At 39.0% G+C, this 13,118-nt stretch overlaps 1 protein-coding gene across 17 annotated transcripts in view; it reads left to right on the top strand.

Annotated features, from left to right (window-relative positions):
* Positions 1–13,118, top strand: part of ST3GAL3 (ST3 beta-galactoside alpha-2,3-sialyltransferase 3) — a 207,266-nt gene that overhangs the window by 15,986 nt on the left and 178,162 nt on the right. For 12 of the 17 annotated variants that reach the window (XR_003256853.1, XM_026086806.1, XM_026086815.1 and 9 more), the window contains exon 2: positions 113–257. Coding sequence is in view for 14 of the 17 variants with exons in the window: in XM_026086806.1 (XP_025942591.1) it covers positions 143–257 (115 nt within the window). In the remaining 3 variants the exon portion in view is untranslated. Of the gene's footprint in view, positions 1–112; positions 258–1,310; positions 1,363–1,629; positions 1,692–8,090; positions 8,182–10,304; positions 10,409–13,118 lie in introns of those variants that run through there. The other 5 variants (XM_026086817.1, XM_026086810.1, XM_026086811.1 and 2 more) reach the window with 4 other exon arrangements.

Here is a 13,118-nt window from a genome sequence, read left to right as displayed (position 1 = left end):
CGGGCGGGCAGCCCGCGCGTCTCGCCGTGCCGGGCCCGCGCCTTACCGCGCGTTTCGGGAGGATGGGGGTCGGAGGAGGCGGTTCCAACCTCAACCTGCTTTTCTTTCCCAGGTCATGTAGAGGAGCAGATTTAATGTGAAGATGGGACTGTTGGTGTTTATGCGTAACCTGCTGCTAGCCCTCTGTCTCTTTCTGGTACTGGGATTTCTGTATTATTCTGCTTGGAAGCTGCACCTTCTCAGATGGGAGGATTCAAGTAAGTATAAGCACTGTAACTCTACTCAGGCTCCCTAAAGTGCCTCTRAAATACTTGCTATGTACTGAGGTGGTTCTGATTTACTAGTATTAGAGGGATGTGATTAAGCCCCAGCAAATGCTGGAGCTCTCTAGTGTGCTTAAGGGGTTGAATTTGTGATTACCTAATGCTCTTTATGGCTTTACTTTTATTACTGAGTACAAAAGCAGGTTCATGCTCTATAAATCTGGTGTTAGAGACTTCAGTTCTCAGAATATTTTTAGTTTATGATTCTTAATTGTCGAAATTAAGTAAGCTTGTGCACTGAGGCTTTTGTTTCCTGAATCTTTCTGTACATTTTTGGTACCCTCTGTTTTTCAGAAAATATCTAAGATGAGGTTTTTTTTCTCTGCTGGCTTTTGATTTCCTTCTCTAATCATATGGTACTGGTTATCTCATCATCTTTGTCCTTCAGAAATCTTTATCTTCCATTTATCTTCCTCCGTATTATCTGCCAAATATCTGTCGTCTAAAATGATGTCTCTCAACCTTTTTAAGTCCAAAGGGACATCTGACCTCATTGAATACAATCTGAGGATTGTACTGTGCAGAAATGCCACAGGAGATTTTAGTTGCAATCAGATATAAATTAGGATTAACTTTGAATGCTCAGTTACTGCTTTTATTTCTTCTTGTTTTCCATTTTCTTGCTTTCATGTGAGGATTGTATATTGAAAATATATTCCCCCCCCCCCCCAAAAAAAACACAAGCCAGCCTTTTTTGCAGCTGTTCCATGGGCTTTTCCAGATGTGTCGCAGTCAACTAGTGCTCCCTGGGTCAGAGGCTGAGAAACACTGATCTGGAAGAATTGTTCTTCTGTCGGACCAAAAGCTGTCTGTCAAATTCCATGTTGACTGTGTCGCATTTCTGTGTGTGGTGCTGGAGGTTTCTGTTGCAATGCATTTATTAAAATTAATCATACTTTTCCACCTCTACGTGCTCCATGTCTTTTGTTATATGTTGTAGGACATTTTGTCTGGTAACAGATGATGACTTAGAAATGCCTTTTGCAGTGATACCGTGACTTTGACAGGAGGACTACTAAGATGTCTTGTACTAGAACAGGTATCGGAAGAGTGAATTTATAAGATGACAAACATAGTGTCTTTCTGGGCAGGGATTGTTTCTTCAGGAATGTGCTTGAGGCACTGGGAGTCAGAATATTGATTGGGACCTTTTGAAAACTAGTACCTTTGTCAGTGATCTATGGAAAATACTTTCTGAATGAAAATAAGCGCAGAATATAGTTAAAAGACCAGCTTTGATGTATCTGCTACAACATGACAATCTGTTTTGAAATTAGAATACCTGCATCCTTTGCTTCCTTCACAGCACCAGGACTTGTGTCAGGGCTTTCCAAGGCTTGTGAAAAGACTTCAGGCCACAACTTACAGGTGAACTTTGTTACCTTGTGGAAGAGGAGCTTCRTTGCTTATATGCCATGTACCAAGGTGCTGGAGTGTGTTCTAAATTTCTTCAGGTTTTGCTGCTTTGGACTGCACGTGTCTCGTTCTAGGTGCCATATGTTGTTTTAAACAATGTCAGTCTCTTGGGGGCGGGGGGATGTGTGTGTGCAACTTTGTCTTTTGATACAGTGTTGCAAATCTGTAGACAAAACATTGTCGGTTTCTAACACAAACGTTTTTTTCACGGAAGAGCTAACTGGGTTGCAAGGGGTTAGAGTAATTTCTGTTGAGCGTACTGGCTGGTTTCGGATGCCCAGGATGTTCTGGCAGGATAGGACAGGATCGCCATGAGCTGATGTCACGGACTTTTTGTTAGCTGCATGTCCCCCCCCCCCTTTTTTTTTTTAATCTTGTGTTTAAAATGTGTTCTTCATTTATTCTTGGAGGTTGAAATATTAAGTTTCTTGAACATATACAAAACAATGACACTAGTTTTAAGACTTGGCTTATTGATCTTCACCAGTTGCCACAGCTGAAAAGGAGTGATGGTACAGCTTATATCTTTTAGAGGCTTTTATGGACTGTGTCTTAAATACCTCATAAAGCTCCTCAAAATATTACTGTAAACAGCAGTCTTATATGATTACTTTTGAAAGCAGTTATGGAGGTACCAGTTTTCTCTTGATTTTTAGAGTTCTGTATGTATCCAATAATGTTTTATTTATCACATAATTTTACATGTGAGAAATTTATGCATGGTTTAAATATAAATTAAAAATATATATATTGGGAAACTCCATATGAAGAGTTAATGATAAACTTCTATAAATAAGTATTTGGAAGTTAACAATTGACAGAAAGGAAGTTGCTTATTTAACCACGATTAGGCTTCCTTGAGCGTATGTAATATGAAACGATGTATAATGGTGCAATTATACCTTCTTGTTTTTCCTAATGGGAACCTTGTGTAATTCAGTGCATGAGATAGGTGGTGCTTGATGGCTGTTATTTATTTCCATATAATTCAGCGTGTGGCTTTTTGATATGATAATGCTGATATCTAAAAGGGCAGAAATAAATTATGTATGTTAGTTCTTGAGTGTTTAATGATCTAAGAATATTCCTTTTATGTTTAAGTCATCTTCCTATTAAATTATTTTCTCTCCTTTTTTTTTGTGATCAGTGCCTTTATTCTGTGTAACAGTGACCCCCTAGCTTTAGTATTCATCTTTTCTCTGCTCCATTCTTCATGCTAGTGGAAGCATGAAACTAAGCTAATCCTGACATCTGACACTCTTGCAATCTCTTCGGAGACTGAAGTTTTAGTAAACTTGACTCCTTTAATATTGGTCACAAACAAATCTGTCATAGGGTATGGTGAAAAATATTTGCTTCCTGCTTGTGTGATTTTTTTTTTTTCTTTTTTTTTTCCTCTTAATACTTTAGAAAGTGCCTTGTGTACATTGCTGTTATGGATGCATTTGAATGATAACTCCATAAGAAATCTAGTCATGGTGAGACTCGCATGTTTGTATATTTAGCTGCTTAAGTAAATTAATGGATAAAGTATGTTGTTTATTGCTGCTTCCGACACCTCCAAGAAGGGAGGCTAGACTTCTGGTTGGAGTGAAAGATACACATGAATGTTTCTTGTAGTGTCCCCACTTAACTTCAAATTTGTCCTTCTTGAGCAATGCCTTAGTGAGTTTTGAGAGATTGTTCTCCTTAATGTGTAACTGTACACCTTGCTAAAATACAGAGGAGAGCAGAAAAGAATTAATTCTCTAAGGCTTATCTTCCCGGTGACAAGAATAGTTTGAATTCAGCTAATGTGCGCTAATTAAGATTGAGTTAAGTTCAGCTGTTTTTCCCATTCAAGACAAACCTGTGGTGACCGTTACCCCTCTTACCCTTGTAGTAAGGAGTGTAGTGACTGGCTACTTTTCCTTGAGCCTTGTTTCATGGGTGTAGTAATACATGGTTAGTTCTCAGAGCAGTAGCTCAGCACAGCGCACAGAGGCGTGCGGTGTTGTGTGAATGCTAGAGGGGATGTGAGTCCTGGTGGTCACTGGGAGCATATGAGCAGTGGTTAGGATAGGGGTAAGCTTTCCATTTTCCTTTTTTTCCCCCTGATTTCTTTGATGCAGTTTTGATCTCTGGCGATAGTGGTAAGAGTTGTACACCTTGCTTGTGTGTTCTTCCCACATAGGGAGTATTGACAGACAGTGCAGCCCTCTGTTTAAGAGTGTCAAGTTGGAGGTGTGCAAAGTATATAGAAATGGTAATCTGGTGTGGGARATGAAGAAGGAAATAAGGTTGGTATCAGGGTTAGCCATCCTGTACATTCTAGAAAGACCTGGCAGTAGCAGGTAATCATAATTCTGTTTATTATGTTTCTGGATGGTGAGTTTCCAGGGAATGCTTATGGAATGCTGGTAATGATAGGAGCAGGTTTTGAAGGTATGAGACATGCACTGCAGCCTCTTCCCTAAAAACTTTTTCCTATGCCTTCCAATATTCTGGTGCATTTGGCCCTGAGGAGGAAGGAAGATGGTATCTGTGTGACAGCACATAGGAAGCTGCCCCAGCATCTTTGGAGAGTAGAATAAGAGATAGTCTTGCTGACAATGCCTCTGGGTTTGCTTTATCAGCTTGGAGGAATGCATTTTTACCCATAACTGTAAAGGACAGAGTATAGTCATGTTAAAATTTAATACTGATGCTTGTTACTTAAGCTGGTGTGTGTGTATTTTGCAATTTATGAAAGGAGTATGTTCAAAGGAGGGAATGCTTCCATTAAAAAAATGTCCCGGTTATGAAAATATTGGACTCATTCTCCCAAGCCAGCATTTTTTTGCTGATTTGGCTTCTCAAGGTATTGGAACATACCAGGGACAAGGACAGCATGTGATGCTATTTTCCTGCTTTCTGTTGTTTTTCTGCATACATTAACATAGAATTATTACAAAAAAATATATACTGGTACTTTTCCCAGAACTTAATACGATTTGTAACTACAGATTGTGAGCTTCTGAGTTTGAACGTGTCTTTTGAAACGTTTTCTGCTGGTGACACCATAAAGAAATCAGCAAGTCACTACTCTTTCATCTCTTGCTCAGTGTTATTTCCAACTCTAATTTTGGAAAGACGGCCAAAGAGATAAAGCTACGGGAAAATGATTTTTTCTAAATGTATTTTAGGACCCTTATCCTTTTTATTTTTTTTCTTAATGTCTGTTCCTATGGGAACCAAGGAGACATATAAACAGGCAAAACTGACTCACTTCTGGTTGCAGGTTTTTGGTCTGCTGGCATTTCTATGGAAACTAGTCTCATGGCAAGTAAGGATAAATTAATGAAAAAAATAAATCTTTATCTTTACTACTGATTTTTCTCATTCAAGGTGAAATGGTATTTTTGTCAACTTTTGCATTAAAATACTCCTGGGACTAAAACAGTGTTGAAGAAACTGGTTTTTGCAGGAGTTTGGGGTGTGCATACTCCTCCTCGTGTGGCTGAAGCCTCACAGTATGTGTGATTGAACGTAGTTTGGGTGTAACTGTTGTATCCTGAGTTACTGGGGTTGCCATTTGTTCTATGTAAAGAGAGATGATCTTGCATATGCTGATATCTGATTTCTTTCCATTCTGTTGTTTATGGCTAAAGGATGAAAAACAGTCAGTCAGTGTGTGAACAGCAAGGCCAGAGACAACTTTGTTGACAACTATTCAGACCCCCTTTGCTGGGAGCTACTGTCGTACGCTACCTTTGCCCACAGAAGGGGATGTAGGAGCACTCCTTGTTATTCTCAGCTTGATTTTGAGAGCTTAAATCACTGATAAAAGTGGCTTGAGCTAACCTGGCTGAATTTGTGGTTAGGTGGGTGATCATCCGTGTTTTTTTTTTTTTTTTTTTTTTAAACTGTAGAATTACGGCGCATTCATTCCCCTGTGGTGAGGGGTGACAAGCAAATGTGGGTGGTGACCGTATCAGCTGCTCTGTCTGTTGCCTTGGCCTTAGGGTTTTCTGTCTCTTCTTTACAGTAGACTTTGCTGTTGCTGCTTCTCAGACTGAAAAGCCCGATAGACTTTAATCTTGTGGGYGTTAACTTCTTTAAAAATTTGTTTTGGACTTTCTTTGCAGTACTGTAAGTTTCCTGAAACAGTTGTTGTTCTGCTTTGCAAGAGGAGACTGGGGACAGTGTTGAGATGAATTACTGTGGATTTAATAATGTTTATTGTAACTTTAAGGCCTGCTTCATTTATTCAACTGTTCTATAGTCTGTGTTAGTACTGTACTCGTTGAACCAGAATTGAGAAAAAATGTTTAGAAAGTTCTCATAAAATGGATCCAGCTATAGATTTTAGGGGTCTCTTTGCTACTTTTCAGATGCCTTAGGGATTTGAGTATTGTGAGTACTTTTTGTAATAAATGTTCAAAATGAATAGTAATGTTATCAGGGCAGTAGTCAATATTGGAAACAAAGATGTAAAATAAGCGTTAAAACAACACRTGCCTGGTAAACTAGCTTAACTTGACTAAGAATTCTCCTGCTGGGCTGAAACGTTCCACTTGTGTTCAACTTGAAACTGAAAAACTTACAGTACTAACTATGGTGGATGATCCTCTCGTCTGTGAACAGAGCACTGAACAGCTCTGTCAGCACAGCTGTCCGTCCTTTCTGCTGGAGGCTGCTGCCCCTGTAGCACTGAGATGGAAGAGAATGTTTGCTTGGTGAATGGGAATCAGAGCTTTTAATGTCTATGAAAGAGTTAGAACCCCCAAAATTCAAGAGTGCCTCTCTAGAGCTGCCCTTTTAGAAGGTGCCACTTCACAAGGTAGGTCAAGGAATAAAAGTGCTTCATCTTTTTGTGATCTGTTACTGCATATTTAATGAGATTCCCAACATTGCTTTACAGCCACGTGTTTCTAGAGGTTTTGCTTTCTCCAGGACTTTCTAGTACTGCAGTAATACTACAGTGCGGGACAAAACTCTGCTGGGGTAATGGGGAAATGATGCATGACAGAGTCCTTGAGGGAGGGAGCAAACATAACGTTGCCTGGTCCTTGGGATTTGTCTGCAGGAAGAAAACACACTGGTTGCTCTTCAAGTTTAGATACCTAAAGGGGCAGGCTTAATTGAAAGGGCATTAAGAACATAGCACCCTAAGTACTTTGCTGTGGAACGAGGAGTGGCTGTAATGCTGTACTTGTACTCATTTTTATTTCATCTTTATTTTAGCTTTTAGGCCCTGAGTTACTGTTCTATTTCTGAGCTTATGTTGACTTTTAACCTAACCAAAGCAAGGTGCAAAAATACTTCCCCATCCCCTAGGCACACTTGTGCCTTAATTTTACATCTTAAAATAGTCAGGTGCTGTTACTTCTCTTGACAGCAGCAGTCTTATCATTTTTTGGGCCCTTATTCAGGCCTTTGCATTTCCCCCTCTCTCCATTTTTGTGGCTGGCGGGTGGATGTAATTGAGGAACTGATGCAGATTAGAACTAAGAATGTGGTTTTATTTGTTTTGCTCAGTTAACCTTAACTTAACTTAGTGTTTTCACTTGCTTCATTTCTCAACTCTTGTGCATTTTCTCTCTGTCCTCCACAAGTTTGGGAAGGGTATGTTCCTGTGACTTTTGATAGACAGACTGGGATACTGTTCATAAGGATCAGCAGTCAGTGTCTTCCAGGCAGCTGAAGTTTTATCTTCTGATGCAGTTTTTCAGAAGTCAAAGTCAGCAGTTGTCCATATTCTGGAAGGTACTATGCAGTGAAAGCACTTCACCTCTCTCGGCGATGGTTCAGCAGCAGCGTGCTTTCAGAGGTGAAAGGAGTTATTCATCTCAGCTGACTGTGAACACCTTAGCAATAAGTGCAGCTGGAAACAATCCCTCCCTGTGAAGACTGTCTCATACATGTTAGTGAGTGGTTCTCTGTCTTTCCTCTCTCTTGTCACTGTGCCTCCTGGGGGCACAGAACATTCTCCTGTAGCCATTACAGAAATGGCTCCTGTGCCTTAAGATATTACTAGCTTTTCTGGAAGCTCCACCCTGTCACTTGTTTGATATAATAGATCACACAGGCTTTCTCCATCTGCTTTAATACAGGTAGGCTGGCTTTGGTCACCTTTCATGCTCAATTCTGCTTCACATCAGTTCTGCTGATGACAGGGCGATAACTTCTGGCAGAAAGGAAGTAATGTGTGGTTTATCTTAAGGTGGGCAGCTGTTTCTGCCATGCTCTTCTGACTGTGGCCTTAGTATTCATTCTGACCCTGTCTGTTACGCTTAGGGATGCTTTGTGGAAGAGGTATTTCCTAAGTTATTATCTTCTGCCAACCTGTCTGGTGCTCCTGTCAGTATAACAGCTCATTTTTTCTCATAGCAGTCTGAATTTACGTCACTGTGTCAGGCTGAAGCAATAAACCAGCCAAACCTGGGTATGACTTGCAAGGAGAGTGGAACTGGGTCATGAGGTATGACTCTTTATGAATTATGTATTTCTTTGGAATGTCAGAAGGAATGTAACAGGCACCAAGCAAAAATTTGTACTGTGCACGCGTACCCTAAGTGGATGTTTGAACTTGAAATRTTTGATTTCAAGTGGTTACTCCTTTGAGCCACCACATGAGTATATTGCTTGTTTGTACTGTTTTCTTGAGGATGTAGTAGCTTATGAGGATAATACCAAAAATCTAGGCAGACACTAAACCTACAAGATATTTTGTAACCAGTTCTTAATATTGTTGAATAACCAAATGCCTGGACAATCCAAGATATGCATCTTTGAGGGTCATAGTTTAGTTTTTCTTGCTCTGTGACAAAAAAGAAGAATCAAAATGTGTTAAAATTAGCTATTTGCCTTTTAAGAGCTGATAAACATATGTTGTTTGTCTTCTTTCAAGTGATTCTAGGATCCCTCCTACTCTAACTCAATTCCTGCTATAGCATGTAATTTTTTTTCAAAGCTATTTTCCTGTGGATTTCAGTGTTAGGAACACTAACTAAATGTGAAGTGCAGCAAGTTATACCCCTTAATAATTTCTGTGATGAGAATAGTTAACACACCGTAGTTATAGAGAAGTTTAAATAGACTTGACCCAGGAAGGCAGAGGCACAGGAAAGTGAAATTATTCCATGTTATACAGCTGCTCAAAGGCAGAGCTATGAATAGAAAAAGGGTCTCCAGGCTCTTGGTCCAGTGTCCAGCTGGCCAAATGAGGCTTTCTCTCCCATAATACACATTCTACAGATGTATAGTTCAGGAGAGCAGTAAAATGCTTAAGTTGCTTCTTGGGACAGAGATTAGCTGCTCATATTTGCAAAAACGCAGCAGTATTTCAGAGTACTGTATCAATAATCACAAAGCTGGCGATGGTCTGTGTGGGCAGTGCTGTGGCTTGATGTGGGTACCGCAGCTGGGTGTGATGTGGCTAGTGTAAGCTGCTGAAGATGCTTCAGTGGAAGTGTCTTCAGAACTAACTGCACAACCTGAAYGGTTGTCAGTGGGCTTTGGCTTTTCAACCTTCAGCTTCACCACATCAAAGGCATCATGGTTTCCAGCTGCATTAATACCGCAACTGCCTTTTTCTTTTAAAGGTAGTATTTTTTATAATAGAAAAGATTAAATTTTCTCTCCATGCTCAAACACAGAGCACTGTTTTCTTCTATTTACACTTGAAAAAAATTATTTCAGGCACAGACTAAGCCTCTGCTCAAAGGGTGAAAAACTGAGCTTTTGGAAAGAGGGGAATAATGGAACAGCTCAGGCATTTTTAACTATAGCAGTCACTAATGCTCCAGGTATAATTAGAAATCTAATTACTATGAGTTTAGTTGTTAAGACTTTTCTGCCTTCTGAGACTTGTTCCTCACAATTATATCATGTTCCAAGTGGAGCACAGCTGGTTCTCCATTATATTGCTAGGAAATGAGTAATGCTGTTTTTTTTCTGTTAGTGCTGTTGCTGTAATGTCTGTTCAGAAGTGTCTTATCTGAACACTGGAAGAGCTTTTATTATTTTTTAAATATGATTCATTATAACATTCATATCTATTTTACTTCTGAACTTTTGTGTTTGGATCCAATACCTTATTACAAGCAGAAACCTGAGTTAATGCAGTATGAAGGCTGTAAATTGAAATCTAGTGAGAAAATGTGTTAATATCACTTCTGATTCTGATTGAATTTTCTTAATTTACTTAATATTTAAGGATGGTTCAGATGTGGTTTGACTATTTCTAAACTTTTGAAAGTTGAGTTTGCACATTGAGAAATAGCCCTTATTTGCAGTAAGAAAATATGAAAGTTTTAATATGGTATAATGATATATTACTTCTGCTTGCTGCATATTTTGTTTCATACAAAGTTAGTTTTGTAATTACAGTATATTATATTATTTGAGGAAAAATAGCTTGTGCTTGTATGAATAGAGACCATATATATAAAGGGACAGCACTTAGRTTGGTGTTTCCTGACCTTTGAATGATTTAAGTCTCCATATAGTTTGTAAAATTTTGCACGGTTTATAGACTAGGGCTAAATACTTTTTATTATGTAGTGTCCTATGTAAAGTATGTTTTCTACTTCAAAAATGCAGGATGAAGAACTAGAGAAATCTGCTGTTGTATGTTGATGGTTTCAGAAAATGACAGTCGAGAGATTGAGAGGAACCATTAGATGATGAACAAAAGATGATGTCAGGTATCTCACTCACTGCTGGCAGGCTTTATAATTGTAGCCTAAAAAAAAACTAATTTAAGAAATGTTTCTGCAAGCTTAATTTCAGTAGGTTTAGGATACTTTGACTGATTTTACTTAAAACATGATATTTCCAAAAGTGTGTGGGTTTGTTTTTTTTTTTCTTCTTTTCTTTTTAAGCCTTGTGTACCTTATGTTTAAAAAAACACAAAAAAACAAGCTTGTGCACTAATTGCTGTTTTTGGCATAAAGCTGTTCTGCTCTGGTATTCCTTGCTCAGCAGTCCTGTTTGTGTTTGTGTCCTTTCAGGAAAGGAATTACCCCAGTAAGTAGCTTTCCTTATTCTTTGTCCATGGTGTCCTTCCCCTTTGGTCATGGTGTTAAGTAATCTGGTAATGGTGTCGTCTTTGAGGATTTGTTAAGAAAAAAAAGTTTGAAACATCTGTTAGATGTGAAATTGAATCTAAATTTTGAAATTATTAGTTGCTTGGCTAGAAGAGCTGGACAAAAGCCGAAGGAATATCTACTCTGCAGTCCGCTTTGCTGCTTGTTTTGTGGAGCGGACTGCTATGGYGGGGCGGATGCGAAGAGTTATTCCCATTTGTGTGAAAGTGTTTAGCAGGCTTGTGATATTTGCTGGCAAATCTCTCTCACTGTGAACTCTAGGTTACGTATCTGGGACTGTCTGCTACCCTGTTCCTGAGAATTGTTGCTTCTTCCTGCGCAAACRGTTCCTTTTTGTTTTATCCTTGTATTCTCTGATCTAAATTTTTTGGTTAGGTGCTTTAATCTTTGTGAAGACTAAACAGCCTGACAGGGTAGGCAATGCGAAATGAATTGTGGGCATGCCGTACGGGAAAGGCTTCTGCTGAGCCCGCGTAAGCAGCTCCTGCTCCTCTGGCTTGCTTTCAGATCCACTGGGAAAATTGTTTGTGTAGTGAATTGGGTCGGGACACTGATATAGTGTGAAAATACAGAAGCCTCCTCTTCCCCTCCCCTCCTGCCCTTTGGGAAGTGATGGTTTTATTCTGTATCAAGCAGGCTGAAATGCTTAAACTAGTACTTTTGGTTAAATATTCTTGCAACCATGCCAGTGAAGAAAGAGTCCGGAGCTTGAAGATACAGTGGCTTGCTGAAGCATGCGGTTCTTGCAGGTCCTACCACTTGAGGGCAGTAGATCTCTTCTGCTTGACCCCACTCGCCAGAATTGTGAAATGTTAAAATCTGTTGCATGTTGAATAAATATATTAACAGCAACAAGAAAAAAGGCACAGCATTCTTCTTTCCTGTGCAGTTGTGAAATGGCAACTGCTATTGTCTGGATAAACTTTAATAAATAATATATCAAAAACTACTACAGAGTCATTTGCTTTTAGAGGAACTTCGTTTGGAAAGAACCTTGCAGTTTATCATATGCAGTCCACTGCTGTTGGCAGTAGCCAGTTTCATAATCTGATCAAGTCCTGTCTTGTGACTATTTTTTTTTTTTTTACCTCCACCTCTCCTATTTTGAATGTCTTTTAGCACCTCATCCTGGAAAAGTTTTKTKTTTTTTTTTTTTTTTTTCTAAAATTCAATCTTATTTATAATGCATATGCCCAAAGAATCTGGGGGGAGTGGGAGGCATTATACAGGAAAGTAAGGTTCTGGGGTACTAGGCTGGTGTTGCTGCAGAGGGAAGGAAATCTAGACAAAYCAAAACCTGGTTCCCTAAGGATTTTAGTTATTTTGATTATTTACAGAACAGCTCATTTTACTTAAGAGACTTTTGGCTAGTTGAAGAGAAAGAAGAAAAGTTCTGACTATGCAGTCTTATCTCATGGGTGGTTAATATAATGAAAACCTGGATTCTTCTAATTCTGAGATTCTCCTTGCAGACAGTGAAGCAGAGAGGGAGATTAAAGAATGAAAGACACATTTGATAATTTGAATTGCTTATTGCCAGGTAGAATTCATATGGGAACTGAAGACCAAAAATGCTAAGGTCCTCTGCAYGGTGAAGTGTTTATCATTTTTAAAACCACTGCTGCTGTAGATAGCTGTTAATTTCAGGGATTTTAGAGAAGCAAAATATAATTTGGGAGGAGATGAGTCTGTTATTATACAGTGCAACTGGTCTATAGCTCTTGCATGTTCTTTGGAAAATCTGTATGGATGAGTTCTGCAACCCCATTACTGGTAACAGCCTTACATAAGAATGGCTCTATCTGGTCAGACCAGAGGTCCATCTAGCATAGTGTCTTAGGAAAGGGTTAACGGGGTTAGCAAATACTACTGTTTCTCCCATCTCACTTTATGTTAAAACATAAATGAGTAAAGAACATTGCGAAATAATTTATTTTTTCTAGAGACTTTTGATAAAATTAACCTAAGTGAAAGGCAAAAAGTGTTTAAAAAAGTAATTAAGAAGACCTGGTGTGGTGAATGTTTAACTCATGGTAGAAAATATGATAGAATCCAAGAATTTACCAGGCTTCAGCAAAGGATTGGGCATCTATATAGAAGACGGTAACACTAAGGATGTCTGACCAATGAAAATTTTGAAAAGCCACATTTGGAAGGAGAGTGAATCTTACTTCAAGATATTAAACTTCTTCATGCGAGCATGCAATTATTTAAATCTCTTCTCCCCCTCCCCCTTTTTTTGATTGAAGGGTTTCTTGTAAGATTGAACAGAAGCATAATCTTCCTTCCTGTGATTTCCCCCCCCCCC

This window comes from Apteryx rowi, unplaced genomic scaffold (assembly GCF_003343035.1).
Source record: "Apteryx rowi isolate R43461 unplaced genomic scaffold, aptRow1 scaffold_7, whole genome shotgun sequence".
Lineage (NCBI taxonomy): Eukaryota > Metazoa > Chordata > Aves > Apterygiformes > Apterygidae > Apteryx > Apteryx rowi.
Note: the sequence above shows the minus strand (reverse complement) of the source record. Positions and strands in the feature narration are given on the sequence as shown.